We start from the raw sequence: 18,617 nt of genomic DNA, 5'->3' as shown, positions 1-18,617 counted from the left end.
AATAGTGCTTTGTTTCAAAGTGGTCTGTTCTTAACAAAATAAATGCATCTTTACTTCCCTAGAATTTGTTAGAGAAATCTACTGAGAGAGAAACCCGCCAAGAATATGCTCTTGCCATGATTCAGTGTAAGGTTTTAAAGCAGCTAGAGAATTTGGATCAGCAGAAATATGATGATGAAGACATCAGTGAAGATATTAAATTTCTACTGGACAAGCTTGGTGAGAGCGTGCAGGACCTTAGGTATGCTTTACAGTGAGCACTTTAAAAAATGCAGTTATATGAATGTTTGTAAGGCTAAAATACCTACAGAATTATGATATATCAATGCTCTTTAGTAAGATAGAGCATACAGAGATGTGCTGGTTGTTAGTTTCCTATTGTATGTCAGTATTTAGAGGCTGAATAGAAAATAAATCTGTGATCTTTGTAACTGAGAAATTGTTAAAGGACTCAAAAGTGATCATAAAGGATTTCCAGTCAAAACTGGTCTACCTGGTTAGAATAAGTTCTACTGTCCAGATTAACTCAAGTTTTTGCTACTGTTTACCTAGTTCTTGGTCTTGTGCCTAAATTGAAGTGCCTTTTGTAGGCTAGGCAGTGTCAAAGGTTTAAGTGGATGGGGAAGGTAAAGACTGAAATCCTTGACTGGGGAAGTTAAAACCCAAAAACTCAGCAAAACAGAGAAATTCCAAAATGTTGCATTTGTGTGACTTGGGTTTTTCCTTTCTTCATTTTTTATTTATTTCCTGGGAATAGTGTTTTGGGGCAGATAGAGGGTTGTGTTCGAAAACAATTTTTTTTTGTCTTGCCTCTTGTGCGTTTTCCTACTTAAAAAATGGTGAGACAGGGAACAATTCTCATACTCTGCAGAGCACTGACTTCCAAATGTGTCATAGCAATTTGAGTTCCAGCTTTGTTAGGGACAGGCTTGGCCAAATGGTTCAAAGTGTTCGTAGAAGCTTGTCCAGTGTCTCATTTAGGTCTTGTGTTGCAGCTCATTTGATGAATACAGCTCTGAGCTGAAGTCAGGAAGACTGGAGTGGAGTCCTGTGCACAAATCTGAGAAGTTTTGGCGGGAGAATGCTGTAAGACTAAATGAGAAGAATTATGAACTACTCAAGTAAGTTTTCAAGTCTTGAATCATGTGATCCTTTAATATTTTGTGTTTAAATGAACCTGAATCTAATACGGATTTTACATTTTAACACAAAGTAGTGTCAAGAATGAAAGTAGGTCAAAACATTTTGCTTATTTTAGAATGTATAGTTTGTTCTGTTCAAAACTAGACTGTTTATTTTCTTTTACTGGTCAAAATGTATTTATGATAGAGGGAATATCTTTAGCTTAACTTGCATGCAGGTTTGATTTGATTAAAATTGTTTTTACTTAATCTTAGTATCTTAATCTTAGTTTTATATTGTGTGGTGATGTTAATCTGAGTAATGAACACCTCTCTTGGATATTTGGAAGTTGAAAGTTGTGGTACTGTTCCATGAAAAATTTGATGTGTCTGTTTTCTGTTGGGACTGTGTTTGGAATATGTAGATTGTTAGATGAAGTGAACCTGAACTCATATTTACTTGCAGTCAAGGACTGGCTGTTTGGCATATGAAACTATGTCCTGAAATGATGCCTGGCTCTTAGTTGTTCCATGTTGATTGTCATCAACTGATAATACATGGTGTTCTTTCAGTTCAGGGCTTGCTAATAAGTGCCAGATCTAACAGAAATCAGGAGGTCAGATGGAGCATGTGAGATGTTAGAAGACATGGCAAGAGCAAGGTGACCCTGAGCTTTATGTGCATTTTGACTGGCTTAACACCTCACCAAAACTGTCTGATAAATTCTGCCCCGAGTGCATATTGCTGAATATGTAGGATTATGGACTTAAAAATTTTAGTTGCTGACAACTGCTGCGTGAAGTTGATGTTGAAGCTTAGTATTTCCTGTAGCGATTACAATGTTTTGCTGTATTTATTTCTTCTGGTTTTGGGATTTAATTTCTTGTGCTTGTGCTGCTACAAAGACAGTAATCTTCAGTAGTTCCTTTAACACACACCCACCTCTCAGAAAAAAACACCCCAAAAACTCAGTGCCACAACACCAAACCAAACAAACCAATCCACACACCCTCTGGCACAACATAATGGGGAGATTCTTGCACCTCAGAACTTTGTTTTTTGCCTTGTAAGGCGTTTGACAGACAGCAAATCCTTATTTGCTTTGAGCCATGTAATTTTTCCTTATCTGCCTGCTTATTAGTTTTCTAAATCTAATACCCTTACACTATTGTTAAACATCACTGTTCTCATACCTTCTGCCATTAGTGTCTACTTTGATTTTGGGCTTGTAGTTTGTTCAACATCATTATATGGATCTTTGGTGTCCTCTGCTTAGTGTTACGGTTCAAGTTTCTGCTTCCTCTTCTTGTCAAAAGTATAAGTTCTTTTCATTTGAGAAGTGCTTTTTCTGTCACTTCCTGGCCTCTAGGGAGGCAGTGGCTGTGGTAATTTAATTTTACCACAATGTTCCTTTTTTTAATTCCAGTTGAATTTTTAACCTACCTATTTCAGCTTGTTTCTAACTTTCTCTGATTTGAACACATTTGTCATCTCACTAAGCATAGAATATGCTAATTTTCCAGTGATCTGTATGTTTAACCTTTTCAACTGTGCCTAACCTTCATAATCTGTGTCATTTTCCCCCCTTCTCATTGCTGGCTAGAGAACAGTGTTACTTGTAGCTGTTTTCCACTCAAGGTAGTTTAACTACTTAATTAAAAAATGCAGACTGCATTAAGAGTCTAGAAGCTGGTTTCTGCTTCCTACAGCTCTGTGTTTCTATGCATGCTAAGAAAATAACCTGTGACGCTGGAATAATGTACAAGGTAGTATAGCTTTCATCTCAGTCTTTGGGTTAGGATTGAATTGCTTTTTAATTAAGCTTATCTAGAACTCACTACTGTTGGTCTTGAAGCCAAAGTATAAAAAAGGAGAGATTTTGTAATCCTTGGTTATAGGTGTTTGTGTATGTAGCTCACTAAACTGACTCTAGTGAATACTTTAAACAATTCTGTTAATTAGGGCATGTTCTCGGTTTTCTTAAGTATGACTGCATGTTTGGAAGAAGTTTTAGCTTTCCTGTTTGGGTGACTTGTAAAACATTTTTATGCTTATGGGCTTTGTTATTTTAAGTTATCACTGATTAGAAAACCAACAACAACAACAAAAAGAGAGAAAACCAACCCCAAACCTGGGACTTGATTGTTTCCAATTCTTCCCTAGAATCCTGACAAAACTTCTGGAGGTTTCCGATGATCCACAGGTGCTGGCTGTAGCTGCTCATGATGTGGGAGAATATGTACGACACTACCCTCGTGGGAAACGGTAAGAAAATGCCAGTATGTTGTTATCCTAGAGAGTAGCTGGAGTGTGGACTGTGCCTGTGGCATTTTCTGCTTATTTATATTAAAATATGCTGCAAAGGGATTGCAGGTTATGCTTAAGTTTTAGTCTTTGGGAAGATAAGAAAGCAAACTAGATCTGATGAGAAACTGCAAACTGGATCTTTGACTTAATGTTTCAGTGTCTCTAAACTGTGAAGGGAACCAATGTTTAAAGCAATATTGAATACTGTATTTGGACTAAAGCATAAGCCAGGCACAGAAGAAATTGGAAGAACTACCAAGAGGTAAATCAACATATAATTTTCCTCTCTGTTATGACTAATTGGACTGTAATTATTGGACTTAGGGTAGACATGGACTATTCCAACAATGATAAAGACTATTTTGTGACTTAAGACTACAGAGAAGTTTTTTTCCACAAACAATTGCTGTTGTGATTTCAGTGATGCACAGATTCAGTTGTCACTCTTCCATTTAAACATGTTTTAACTGCACTAATACACATTTTGGCGAAAGCTTTCATTATAAACCCAAATTCCTGTTGAAATATACACAGACATTGCTATATTTTGCTGTTTTAAAAACCTGTGAGCAAAAATGTTTACTGAGTGATTGCATCTCTAAGGTAGAGAGACCACTGAAGCAGGAAGAAGCCTTGGATTTTTGCAGGAATCTGGCTCATCACTCATACAGAGTGACACATGACTTAATTTTTGTAGCAAAGAAGCAGTCTGTTCCTGGTTCCTGCACAGGGTTGTCATGGTTTAACTCCAGCTGGCAACTCAGGGTCCATACAGCCACTTGCTCTCTCCCCACAGCGTGATGGGGGAGAGAAACAAAAATAAAAGTGAGAAAACTTGTGGGTTGAGATAAAGCCAATTTAATAGGTAAAGCGAAATAGGGAATTAATTCGCTGCTTCCCACAGGCAGGCAGGTGTTCAGCCATCCCAGGGAAAGCAAGTTTCAAGTCCCTGTGCAGCCTCAGCCCCTTGCTGGTGGGGTAAGGAGCAGAGAAAGCCTTGATGGAGTGCAAATGCTGCTCAGCAATAATGAAATCAACATTACTGGTTTTAGTACAAAGAGGAAAATTAATTACCTCAGCTAAAACCAGCTCAATAGATAAGATGAGAATGGCCTTCTAGCCTTGTTGGGAATTTAATGAACACTTCTTGTGCAGACTCCTGTCATGACAGTAGTAGAATCATGGACAACACAGTGAAACTTCAGGCCACATGTATGCTAGGAAGATTTGTTGACTCCAGAAATACTCACAGCCCTTGTAGTCTTGTAAGAACTGAAATGGAATTTGGAGGAGAGGCAAGATATCCTTCAGTAGAGTGGAAACTAATAGTGCTGCCTGCAAGAAGCAAAGCTGGAGGACTGGCTAATACTGATTGTTCTTGCTTTGAGCTGCTCTTTCTATGAACTAATTTTATTACATGTTTGCCATAATCTTTAAACAGCTTGCATGCATTTGCCTGAATGTGTGGGCTAGTATGGCCATGCAGTTGCTGGACCAAAGCTATGAAATCAGAAGAGAGGATAAACAGGACCTGTATCCATCTGTCTGTAGTTGGGAAAATGTGTAGCTGTCAGGACTACGGCTCCGTTCAGCTCCCAGGCAGTTAAGTCTATTCAGCAATGTGCCAGCCTTCAAAATGAGTGGTCATCAGCAAATAAAAAGTGTCCAAGATACTGTTCTAACCCACATTCTTATCTCAAAATCTAATATTTTAGCTGCTTGCTGTTTACAGACTTGGCTTGGAACAGCTTTCTGTTCCATTGAACAAACGGAAATGCCTCAATCTCTTTCTTTTAAAGAATTTCATTTGTAATCCAGTTATTCTTACCAAATATGACTTCAGCAATTTTGGAACTAACTTAAAAGCTTAAAATACCTATGGATTATGTGTCTGTTCCAGCATAATGGTCCATTTCTTATGTTTTTTTGATATATAGTCGTGTACTGCTCCCACTCATGATTGGTATTTCACATTCTCATTGCATGACTCACTTTAAGAATGGATACAGCTCCTTGGTTTAGAAGAGTAGAAGAATTCAGGTGTCCTAAATACTTTTGTTTCTGTTAAGTGTTTATTGTCAGCTCTTAACTGGATCATCCTTTAGCCTTTGAAGCTTGCAGAGATGAATTGGGTACTAAAACTAGTTGATTTCACCTGCAGTGCACAGTGGAGACCTAGAGCTACAGCTCTGGCTCACTTTTCCCTTTGTCTGACAAAAGAAATGTTTGTTAATGAAACACTGCGTTTTTGCATGGCTGTTCTTCAACACTTAAATAATTTTAAGTTGCTTTTAAAATCACACATTATGGATCAAATTGTTGAGACAATAGCACTGTGGGCTTCTTGTGGGGCTCACCAAGATGCAGTTTCTGAGAGTGTAGCAGCAGAAATAAAGTATAGCACTGGTGCTTCCTGTCACTAAAAGTAAATGCAGGCCTCCAGCACAGCTTCCATGTGGCCCAAGGGTTATTGTTATGTACCATCAACACTTAGAATTTCTTAAATGCTATGGATGTGGGCTTTGTGTTTTATATGTATAAGAGGTGGACACCTAGAGCCATTCTCTTCCTTAGCCCAGGATTCAGAAAAAAACTTGCATTCCCTTCTTCATCCTGGCTTTCAGTAAGTAGTGTGGATTTTATATTTATTTTCTGCTATAATAGTCTAAATTGTTTTAATTTGTCTTTATCTTCTGTGTCTTCTTTCTCCCTCTAAATGGGTCATGTTAAAACCTGAATTTTCAGCATTCAAAAACTTTTTTTGCAATGCCACTATTTTGGCTTAGTGCAGTGATGTTATGGGGAGCAGTCACTGCAGAAGATGTGCACGTAACTGTGCCACTGGGCTCTATTACTTCTGGAAAGTAAGCAGCAGTTGAGGAAAGGGGAAACTAAATGTAGTGTTTTGGACACATTTGGAACTTGGAGGAACACTGTTCACTGTGAACCTTCCTCACTGTTTAGACCTTTGGGTTGAAAACTCGTGGCTGGGAAGTGATTTCTATCCGTAGGCAGCATTATGCAAGAATGGTAATGCTGTTCTTCAACTCTTCATGTTCTCAGCCATAATTTCAGTGATGTATTGTCATCTGAAAGAGCCTATTACCATTTGTGATTATAGGCTTTTAACCTTTCATTTTGGTTCTTGCATTCTTCTAGCATAAGGAAGTTTAATGCCTTTTTCACATCCTTTCAATTCCTGAAAATCCAGTGGTTTAAGTCAGTCCTTTAATAAAGAAAAAAATTGTTCTTTGTGTTTCATACTCTTCCTTTGTGTGCAGTGGTTTTATATTTAACTTATTTAAAAGGTGAGGCAGCATAAGGCAGGCATAAAGGTATTTTTGAATCTGTTACATTACTAATAACTTTTTGAATTCATGGCAGGGATTTTCCAGCTTGAAACAACTGCACTTTTCTGAATCCATTCCTGCTTTATGAAATAAATGTTTTAATATTATTGGGAGTAATATTCCCTGTGGTCTTAAGGATGGTTTTGCCTAAGTTATGAAATTAAAAATTCCCTTTTTCAGGTTTTAAGTGTGTTGGCTTCCAGTGTTTTTATTAAGAAATTATATATTCATGATGTGCAATACAAGGTTTCATCAGTATTCCATAGGGGATTTGGTATAACTGTTAAAAAGCTGTGACTGACTCTAGTGATGAAGTTTGTTGTGGAAGATGCAGCTGAAGCATATCCTTTTTCTGGGAATGGTGCCTTAACAGCCAGTTCTGCATCTTGTTCAGGAGTAGCTGTTGCTCTAGTACAGTTTGAATGTTAAAAAGCACTTCATGTATGAGGTGGGTGATTTAATAGATATTGGTGTGATTACAAGCATTTTTCTGTATTAGACAGTGCCAGAAGAGATTGAGGTTTTATTCTTGCAAAAAATGGAGTGACCTGGTTGTCATCAATTTATGGGCTGGATGGCTCTACCTCTCCTACCCTGAGCTGTAAAGTAAATAACCCTTTCTGAAAAGGGTTCTTTTCTTCATTATTTATTTCAAAGTAGCAAACAAGAGTCCAGTGTAAACACTTTCTAATGTTGTGAATTCTTAAAAAATCTTTTTTTAAAAAAATCAGGAGTTAGTACAGGTGATAATCTATATTTGTAACCTGTCAGGTGATATGTGTATCTTGGCAAATAAATAATTTTAATAAAATAAATATTATATAATTTAAACTTAACCTCTTAATACCTTGAAATGGTTGGATTGGATAGCTACCCAGAATTGAAAGTAAGTTAAAAAACTTTCTCCTCTGCTGTTTTTCAGAGTGATTGAACAGCTTGGTGGAAAGCAGCTGGTCATGAACCACATGCATCACGAAGACCAGCAAGTTCGTTATAATGCACTACTGGCTGTGCAGAAGCTGATGGTTCACAACTGGTATGTGAAGATTATTTAACATTCTACTAACCATGAGAAATCTTTGTTGTGGAGAGAGGATTCAAGACGGTAGATTTCTTTCAGGGGAGAAATAACATTTTTATGGTTGAAGACAGCAGTTTTTAAACAGCAGATTAATATGATGCTTATGGTGAGAACTTTGTTCAAGTGAATTACTTGTGTGACATTCAGCCATGTAAAGTAGCTACTCAATTCAACTGCTTCCAAAATACACAGGAAAACTAAGTTCTTATGTATTTTAGCTTAGCTTGGGTTAGGTTCTTCACCCAGAGGGTGGTTGGGCACTGGAACAGCTCCCATGGGAAGTGCTCACAGCACCAGCCTGACAGAGTTCAAAGAGTGTTTGGACAATGCTCTCAGACACATGGTGTGATTCTTGGGCCGGCCCTGTGCAGGGCTAGGAGCTGGACTCGATGGTTCTTGTGGTTCCTTTTGAGCTCAGGATATTCTGTAATGATTCTATGAATTTATTTGAACTGCTTGTAGAATAGCAGAAGTTTGTGGGCTGACTAAGTAGTTCTTTAATAACCCTGAAGTCTTGGCAAGTTCTGCCTCAGAACTTGCTGGTGGGTGATGCTGCGTTTCCAGCAGAACTCAGGGCCTTTAGAGGAAAGCATTGTAGGGCTGAAGCTCTGAAAAACTTCAGCATTCATGCAGCAACTTTGTATAAGTTGCCAAACTAATTAGGTATGCTAAGCATAAAGCATGGAGAGTTAAAAATACTAATTAGGAGTTTTTAATCTGGTTATTAATTATGAGTGCACCAGAGCTCATATTTTCAGTCTGGCATTGCCTTAAAGGAAGATAATATACAGGAATACATCTGAGTATATTGGAACATAAGTGTTGGGATACAAAAAACTAATTTAATTTTGAATCTAAAGAACCTTTTATTTCTGAAAAGCTTAGTGCTTGGGCATATCTGTCACTTCTGTCAATTTTCTCACCTATGACAGAATGTGAACTTTTTGGAAGACTAAGTGGGGATGATGCTAGCAATGTGAAAGTGGTAGCCGAACAAGGTTTACCAAGCACCTTCTGACAGGTTAAGTCACCTTCTTGCTGTGATGGCTGGCTAAGTTGACAAAAAGCTTCCATTGTCTCTCTCCGCATTTTATCATATGTAAAACAAAGCTAATTTTCTCCCTTTTCTTCCGAAGAATATGGGTTTTAAGGTTTTAACTCTCAAGCATGTTACATTCATTTTATCCTACTCTCTCCCTCATATACTGTGAGAACCTTTTATAAAGGAGAAACACAAGTTTAAATACCCTTCTATGAAAAATCCAGCTAGTACTGTCCACCTGTAAGGAGTACTTTGAAAAATCACATGGAGTTTCTGAGTATGTGGAGATGGAGTCTAAACACATGATCATGTTCAATCTAATTTTTGGTCATTATTGTATATTATGCTCCACCTGCTTCTCAGTTTAATACATTTCTTTTCTCGTGATGCTGTTCTGATACATTTGAAACATTCTGAGTATTACAAACCAGCTGCAACTAAATAGACATTACTTTATGGAAAGTTTAGTTACTGATCCTGCCTTCTGCAGTAGGGAAAGGTTTTATTTCATTTGTCTTCTGATGTCTTAAAAATCTGGTCGGAAGACATTTGGTCTTTCTCCAGCACAAACCTCACTGGTAGTAAGTTCTTCTGAATGCCAAGCCTGGCTTTTTCTCACTTTCAGTGAGAGAATACTGCTTGTAAAAACATCACATCTGGTCTTCTAGATTTGTTTTGATTTTTTTAATGGTATAAACATTTCTGCGCCTGCTTTTCACAGTTTGTGAACCTTTAGACTTGAGACTGAGGGGGAGATAGCAGAAGTACCTAGTTTCAGATCTTCAGAGGTGTCAGTAAAAAGAATCTCTGTAAATTAGTGCCACTTCCACATTCTTATTGTCATCTCTGTAGGGAATGTTTTCTTGTTTAATTCATAGTGGAACATGCCCCATGGACACATTGTCCTTGGTTCTTACTTGCCAAAGTAGTGTTCCCCCTGGCACGGACTTACAGCTTAAGCAAAGGAAATGTCACACTGTTTGTATGTGGGAAGCTAGATCTGTCTTTGTGTAGATCTGGCTTTTGATGAGTCTTGGGAGCTCTTCTGTTTCATTGCTGTCTCTTCTCACCACACAAGCTGAGTCCCCTGACTGCCACACGCTGTGGTTTAAGTGCCTACTTACTAAGCTTTGTATTGTCATATATTATTCAGCAACTTCAAGGTTTTGTTTCCCTTGCTCTTCAGAGCTGGGGAAACAATAAACATTTTTCCTCTTGCTTCCACTTATTTTGGAATTACAGTTATTTCACTCAAAGCAATTGTGTTTTTTTCCTTGAGTTTAACTGGCACAGAACACTTTGGCGTGACTGTCTGTGACACGTGTGGCAGAGGTAGTCAGGCTTTTCCTGAAGGCTAACTGAGAGAAGGATTGGAAAATAAAGTTTTGCCACAATAAGGCTCGGTGCAAGTGCTGTGCCGGGAGCCAGCAGAGTAAGGAAAACTTGTGGTTCTTGACTCGAGGGAGTACCATGGGGCAGCTGAAGTAGCATTCTGCCTAAAACGCAGCTGTATTATTTGACTGTTAGCTCAACTTCGAGACAATTAACTCCTAAGTAATTTGAGTAGTTCATTACAGGCTGCTCAACTGGCTTTCCCTTAGGGGTTTTTAAGTCAGGGATTAATGGGGGGAAATCAGACTGTCAGGCATTCTCTTAAATGGTGAAGCTATGTTGGCAAAAGCAATAACTCCTGTCAGCTTTTCAGATGAGATAAGTTCAATTGAAATATTCCAGTTACATTTGCATGTAAAATGATCATGCACTTGATGAAGCAAGGAGCAAAATTATCTTTTTAGCATCACTTACTGCCTATACATGGGAATTAATCCTGAGTTTCAATTTGACTTGAATTGTGTTACTCATGGCACCCCATGCTGATAGTAAGAACCTGTGTAGTGGGTTGACCCTGGGTGCATGCACCCACCAAAGCTGCTGTATTGTTCCCCTCCACAGCTGGACAGGGGAGAGAAAATACAACAAAGGATTCTTGAATTGAGATAAGGACTGGGAGATATCACTCACCAAATACTGTCACAGGCAAAACAGGCTTGAATTAGAGATAATTAATTGAATTTATTGCTAACAAAATCAGAGCAGGATAGTGAGAAGTAAATAAGACCTTAAAAACACCTTGTCTCCACCCCTCCCTCCTTCCCAGCTCTACCTCCTCCCCTAGGGCTGCAGGGAGATGGAACGGGGGTAATGGCCAGTTCATCACACATTGTTTTCTCCCACTGGTTACACAGAGAAATACCTCCCCTGCTCCATAATGAGGCCCCTGCCATGGGAGATAGTTCTCCATGAACTTCCCCAACAAAAGTCCATCCCACGGGCAACAGCTCTCCCAAACTACTGCAGAGTGGTTCTTCTGCAGGGTGCAGTTCTTCAAGGACAGGCTGCTCCAGCGTGTGCCCCTCCACAGGGTCACAAGTCCTACCAGCAAACCTGCTCTGGTATGGGCTTCTCTCTCTCCATGGATCTGCAGATCCTTGTGAGGATCCTGGTCCAGCACAGACTCCTCTCAGACATTCACCTGCTTGGGTGTGGGGCTCTGACCTCTCCTTGATACCAACATGAGGAGTATGAGTATGCTGATGCTAGACTGTGGGAGTTAGGATGTATTGCTTCAGCATGATCAAGTATGATATGGAAGTGGAATTTAGAAAGGGCATACTGAATGAACCAACAAATTGGACAAGCTTTGAATACGCAACAGATTCATACATGATTTTCTAAATGCACAGCCCAGACAAAATTACTTGCTCTCTGTCTTTTAAAATGAGGAATTCTTCAGGGAGACAGTAAAAAATCTGAAACTGCCTAGGATTTGCAATATTCTATATTTAGAAACTGTTACTCTATAGATAGCTTCTGTACAATGCCTGCATTTGGGAGTGAGAAGTGTAGGGTGTAGTAGTAGTTAACTGGCAGCCAAGAAGTCACTCCTTATTTTTTCCCCCATCCCAACACTAAGGTGTGGAATGCTTAATAGCTTAGTAGGCTTAAATCTGGGAAAAATACCTACAGGATAATGACTTCCACTATATTTATTTCTCCTGGTTCTTAGCCTTCATAATCATTACAATTCTCTTTCAGTAGTTAACAGAAGTTAACAAAATGAAAAGTTTCAGAAGACAGTGACTCTGATAAAAATTAATCTTTAAAGAGAACAGTTCCTAGCTAGAATGAGACAAGTTGGGCAAAAATCCAATTAATTACTGGCACACTTGATATCCAGTGGAGTGTTCCATCTTTTTATTTGCACATAAATGTGTATTCTTGTAAAACTTCATTCCACGTAGATGTAGAAGCTGTGTTTTTTATTTGGCATATGCTCTCTGGGATTCACACTGTGCTCATGTTTTCTGTCATGAGATCTGTACTCTCTGCAGAAACACGTTTTAATACTTCTAGAGCTCGTATTAGCTTGGAAAATATCAGATATTCTGCTCAGTTTGCATTTTCTTTTTTCAAAGAAAAAACATGCTGAAAAACATATCACCAATAAAGTAACTTTTTGATAATTTACTTCTGATTAGTGTTCTTTAAAATTTTGATTTCCTGATAGGAAAATTCAGTTAAACACTATTGATGTTCGTCATTCTTACATAAAATCTCTTTAAGCAACAAAATTCTTTGTGGTAACTAAATCTTCTGATTAAATATAAATATCAAACTGCATTGCAAGGTTTAGTCAAGTGGGTTTTTTAAATTCACAGAATGGCTCTGCATGTTAACTCATAGTGTATCTGGTAAGTGAAAAATGGCTCATGCTTTGTCTCCGTAATAGAAAGGCACGTGCTGAATTGGATTTCACGGTTTATTTTCTTTAAAATCAAATGTTTAAATAATAGCTTTGTTATTAGAGCTAACTGATCTGCTGTTTGCTCAAAGCTTGTATGTGAAGTTGTGAACTGGAAGTCTAGCATAACTCTTTTCAAAGATTGGACAAAACCAGGGAAACTGCTGAGAGGAAGGGAGGTTCTTGTAGTGTCTCAGTTTAAAGAGTTGTGTTAATGCTGCATTTCATGTCCTAAGGAGGGCTTTAAATCATGCTATGAGTAATGTTTTCAGTAATCACAAGCTAATCTGTAGATTGTCTATTACTGTTACTGCATACAGCTGAAGACAGGGCTCCATTTGGAAACACAAAGCACCTCTCATGTAATGTTCATAATCCTTCTGTACAACCCTTCAGACTGTTTAGTTTTTATGTGCACATCAGAATGTTGAGCATCTCTTTACTGTGAATAATTATATGGAAACAATGTCCTAGATTTTATTTATCTTAACAGCTCGCTTTTGTTCTAGTTGTTTGTATGAAGTGGAATCTGTTAAAATAAGTATTAAGAATTGCAGAGATGCTTGCAGTATCTTTTCTCTTTTGAAAAAAATCATAGCCACATTTTTAGGTCAAAGGAGATACATGCTGAAAATCACCATGGTTCCACTGAAAAGGATAATCTATAAAAATCTTCAGTTTGATGTGTTGGCAGCCCAAACTGTTTGGTCAAAGTGTCTTTGATTCTGCTATGTACATGTGTTTCTTTGTTTTTGTTGTTGGTTTGCAATGACTTACCTTCAAAACTACTCACAGTAGGCATTGGTGTAATAGACACATATTTTATATTCTTTAATACTATTTTTAAATTGGAATATTTCATATTGCATACATCCACTGAGTCAAAAAAGAAAATTGTGTTCAGTAAACAAATGACAAAAGAGAACAGCAGTTCTCCAGTGGTAGCACTCCAGCATTGGCAGTTTTCCCAGCCCTGCTCTCTAGGAAGATGTCATTGATTTTTACTTTACTACTTTCATGACTGTTCTCTTTCTGATAGAACATGATCATGAGGAGCATGTAATAGATTGATAGGTAGATAGATTTCTTTATTATATATAGAAAAGATATATAAAAACGTGCGACATTATAACTTCAGACCCAACAGTAAGACATGTTAATATTACATTTCAGGAACCAAATATTACCATCACTCCAGGTTTGATTTGAGCCTGGCTTCTTTATTTTCTTTCCTGGCTTCTGTGACTGTGGCTCTGTGGGGAGGCAAATGCACTGTGGTAGCCCCTGTGGAGCTCCATTTGCCTTTCTCCCAGCCACCATCAGTGTTAATGTGGCACTGCAGTAATCACATTCAGGGGAGCTTATTTGTAGAAAGCAATTCACTGCAATTCACTTGAGAGTTAAATGAACAAAAAGTACTGTCCCACCAGAATACCCTGAGTGCCTCATGAGAAAGGTAGGCCTACACAGCTGGAATGGGTTAAAGGGTGGATATTCCAGCATTGTCTCACATTGGATTAGATGGAGACTGGACAGATGTTTGCAACCTTCTCATGGTGTTACCACTTCATGTGTAGTGCTCAGAGATTCCAGAGATGGTTTGTCTGTGGAGTGTAACACTTGGAATACAATGTTTTCAAGGGTTAGTCTGGCCTGCTTAGAGTTGGGAATTCATTGATGGTGATATTCAAATACCTACTTGTAAAGCCACAATAAATTAGTAGAACTGGTCCATCTCTTTCTGGTCTAATAACTAATAACCAGGTTACTAGACCTCTAGCAGATGTGCAACATAAGGCTGGCAAAACATCAGTTTTTTCAAACTATTCTACCCGCTGCCTGTCATATGAACTGGTTTAACTATTTGTCATAACTTTATTATTTGTCTGTAAACAGTGTATGTGGCAATGTCTTTTGAGTCTGTTGAGTTGAGTGGCAGACTTTCTGAAGGATTTCTTTAGAACTAGCTTTTCAATTTCATTTTCAAAAGTATCAGACTCTAGGCTTATGTTTAGATAAAGAAAAATAAAATCAATATTTTTATTTTGGTGGTTTTTTTTTTTGGTCAAAGAAAGGCATTCTGTCTCTTGGGAACCTCAGCCTGCTAAATCAAGCTAGAGATTGCAGATATTCAAGACTATCAAATATTTTTGATAACTTACTTCTTTAATAACCAGGATGCAAGAGTTAAATGTTAGAAAAGAGAAAATATGAAAAATTTCACCCTTCCTTTATTCTGTGCTTCATCTACATTTCTTCCATTGACTGTTAATTTTCAGTGTTCTTTAAAGGACAGGTAAATCTGGCTGCCCTGGAATTTGGAGCGTAACACTGAAAGTAGTACTGCTTAAACTTCAAGGCTTGTTTCTTTTAACACATGGTCTCTGGAGATCTGTTGTTTGTGTCTTACAACTTTCCCTTCTATTACAGATGGTTTGTTGTTGACAATGATCATGTAGTATATGATATATATTAGTATAAAATTTGTAGGTAGTGTCTTGTGCCAGTTTGCAATTATCTTCTTATTCCCTATTGACTGAATTTAGGGGCTTACATGTTGGATCTGTTCCATGTGCCTTTTCCTAAATAAACTTTAAGTATTTGTTTCAATTATGGCATTTTAGTGTATCTGTGCTTCAAGGTGTCAGTGTCTCTTTTGTTTCTCTTCTCAGAGGAACAAAAACTGATTAAATTAAAGTGAAGAAACAAATTAGAATGAGAATTTGAGATAAAATGAATTCATGTATTCACCTCTAAGCTTCCTTTTCTTCTTGGAAAAAGCACTTTGGAAACAGCAGAAAATGTGTGTTTAAAAAGAGGCCTGAAAAAGGGAGAATTTCTGGTGTGGAAGGAATCTCACTTGGTTGTTCTAGTAAGAATAAAAAGATTAATTTGCAAATGGAAGTTACTTATACTTCACTGTCAGACTTTTGGGTGACCAGGGAAGTGAAAGTGTGTGGTGTTTCAAATCTTGTTGCTCTGAGCTTTAATTGACAAATGGAGGATTTTATAGTTAGTCTCAAAAGTGATGTACTACAGTTGCATGTTTGAAGCTTTTCTGCAGTGCAGAGGTAATATTTTTTATTCTTGTGAACTTATACTGAATCAGTTGTTTCATGTTTGAATGCTGTTATCTGTAAATGCAAACTTGTTTGCACTAGCTTCATCTGCTTTTAATAAGGATGATTTTATGTTGAGGGAAGTGAGAAGATGGCTAAACCTGGCCTTTTTATAAAGGCCTTTCTGTTACAGTGTGAGAAAAGTGGTTTAGAGTATCTTGTACTGATCTAACTCATGGGCTTATAGCTTGCAATTGAAAACCCAGTAAGTCTAATACCTACCTCATTACTTTCCATTGTGGCATGTATCATAAATCTCAAATGCTATTTTGAATATTTTATTAACTCATTTGTTATCTTATGACAAGATCCATCCTTTCATCATACATCCTCTTATAGAGCAATGCATTGAATGCTTGCATTCTTACAGATGACTTAAATTTTATGAGGTAAATAGTAATCTTAAAATCCCAGTTTTTCTCTTAAGATTTAAGTGTCAGTGCAGGATAAAGTCTTAATTTGTCAGACCCTTAATTTGTCATAGCATGGGGATAGACACTTATGTCCAACTTACAAGTAAAGTTTGGAGCTTACAGTGCTTTTTAACTTCCTAACATTATGAAATACCTGCATTTATAAAATATATTTGAATCTTCTTATTCTTTTAATATGTGTTTTAGCAGAAGGAGAACAGGGTCCTACTTAACATTTTGGAGCAGGTCCAGAGGAGAGCTATGAGATGATTTAGAGGCATGGAACACCTGTCCTGTGAGGAAAAGCTCTGACTTGGGGTTGTTAAGCCTGGACAAGAGAAGGCTCTGGGGAGATGTTAGAGCACCTATACAGGACCTACTGGAGACCTACAGAAAGGCTGGAGAGGGCCTTCTCACAGGGCCAAGGGATGATGGCTGTAAAATAAAACAGGGCTGATTTAGATTAGATATCAGAAATAAATTATTTCCTGTGAGGATGGTGAGACACTGGAAGAGGTTTCCCAGAGAATCTGTGGATGTCCTGTCCTATGGAGTATTCAAGGCCAGGTTGAAGGGGGCTCTCAGCAACCTGATCTAGTGGAAGGTGTCCCTGCCCCTGGCAGAGGATTTGGAACCAGATGATCTTTAAGATCAAACCATTTTATGATTCCATGTTCCTCTAATCTAGACAGTTCAGTAACTTACCTTGGGTTAACCAGTGACCCTCAAATGGACATGTTTTCAAACCGAAAATGAGGTGATCATTCTAACAGCTTGTAATGCAAGGTTTTTGCATTTCAGCGGCCTTTGGTGGTGGCTAAAGAGGTGATGGGGTAGGAACACTGTGGGATTTTCACTTGGTTTGCAGCATGACAATGTAGAGATGTAACTGCACGTACTCATTCTGGATGGGGAAATGGGATGAGAGCTTTTCCTTGACCCTGGACTTAAAAAGGTTTTGTAGGGAAGATTCTGTTCTACCTACTGTAGAAGTTGAATGTCTGTGCGGGCACTAAGTACCTACAAAATGTGCTACTGTTCTGCTGCCTTGGAGATTTTTGCTGACTGCACTGCACTCTGCTGGGGTTTTTAGAAAGCCTGGGTCAGGCATCTGAAACAGTGTAAGCTTTGCAATAGTTATAGTGTTATGGATTATTAGCTTGATTGATTTTCCTACTTTGAAGTAATAGTGTGAGAATTTCACATTCAATGTGGTTCATCTGTGCTTTAGGAATAAATAACATTGTGGGCTTGTAATATGATGAGCAGAGCTGTGTATGCAGTCAGTTGCTTTCAAGGCTGGATGTCAGAGAAGAAATACTAGAGTCAGTACATGCATATAGGCGTGAAACAAACAACAAAAAAAAGACAACCAAAAACATGGAGCAGAAAGAGGTTTGGTGAGTGTGGAAGTTCTTCCATAGTTGATGGCTGTGTTTTTAGATGACTGTCAAATTTTGTTTTGGTGGTACAGTTTTGAGTCCTTCAAAATCACAAGAGCAGCTCATTTCCTTCTTTGCCAGGAGGAGGGCACCCTCTACTTTGAGGGTGATGCCTGTTATGAGTGAGAGTTGTATCTATTAAGTGGAGCCCAAGCGTTAAAATACTGTGATTTTGCAGCACCACCTGATGAAGCTGTAAATGAAGGTGCTAAATCGTAACATATGGTTCAGCATACAAATTATGTGTTATTTTCTTTGCTAGTGGTGTTTGAAGTTAACGGCTTATAGGAACTTTTGCTTTTCTGGATGGTTAATGTTAAAACTGTAAAAAGTGGTGTTGGGTGGTGCAGTTGAGGTGCTAAACTTCATTGTGCGATAGGAATTGCAATGCATAAGGAATAACTATTCAACAGGACACTAAGCTGAAAACTAGTTTTTGAAATGTGCAAAAAACTTGATCTTTGAAATTTATTTTTTTAATAAAGCAAAAGCACATACTCTTGAATGAGGTGGGGTTTTTTGGGACGTCTTTCTGAACATCATACCTCTGAGATGCTTCTAGTGCTTAACCTGTGTAGGTTGAAATATTTGTATAGTGAGAAGGCACAGTACTAAGTGTATGATCAGCAATAGAAAAAGAACGCCTACATTTCACGAGTCCTGAAACCTCTCTTTCACTTGATACAGTGGTACAATTACTGTATTTTCTGTGACAAGCAGCAACCCAGGTACTATTATTAAAGACTGCTTTCAGCTTTTTTGTGGTTATTTTTTGTGAAGTGTTGATCTGCTTTCACGAGAGAGTGAAGGATTGTAATATTCAGAAGAACTGTGCAGTATTTTTCCATGGAATTTAGGAAATTGCTCAGGGCAAGTGCAGGTAATCTGGGTGATGTTCCAGTGTGGAAAGGAGAGGTAGAAAATAAGTGTCTTAGTGCA

General features: G+C 38.0%; 1 protein-coding gene across 4 annotated transcripts in view; it reads left to right on the top strand.

Annotated features, from left to right (window-relative positions):
* Nucleotides 1–18,617, top strand: part of ATP6V1H (ATPase H+ transporting V1 subunit H) — a 49,341-nt gene that overhangs the window by 26,889 nt on the left and 3,835 nt on the right. For all 4 annotated transcript variants that reach the window (XM_083875275.1, XM_083875276.1, XM_083875277.1 and 1 more), the window contains 4 exons: nucleotides 63–241; nucleotides 996–1,121; nucleotides 3,286–3,387; nucleotides 7,702–7,815. In XM_083875275.1, the coding sequence (XP_083731401.1) occupies nucleotides 63–241; nucleotides 996–1,121; nucleotides 3,286–3,387; nucleotides 7,702–7,815 (521 nt within the window). The remainder of the gene's footprint in view (nucleotides 1–62; nucleotides 242–995; nucleotides 1,122–3,285; nucleotides 3,388–7,701; nucleotides 7,816–18,617) is intronic.

The sequence above is a fragment of the Zosterops lateralis genome (genome assembly GCF_965231275.1).
Source record: "Zosterops lateralis genome assembly, chromosome: 1".
Classification (NCBI taxonomy): Eukaryota; Metazoa; Chordata; class Aves; order Passeriformes; family Zosteropidae; genus Zosterops; species Zosterops lateralis.
This window is presented reverse-complemented; position numbering and strand designations above follow the sequence as displayed.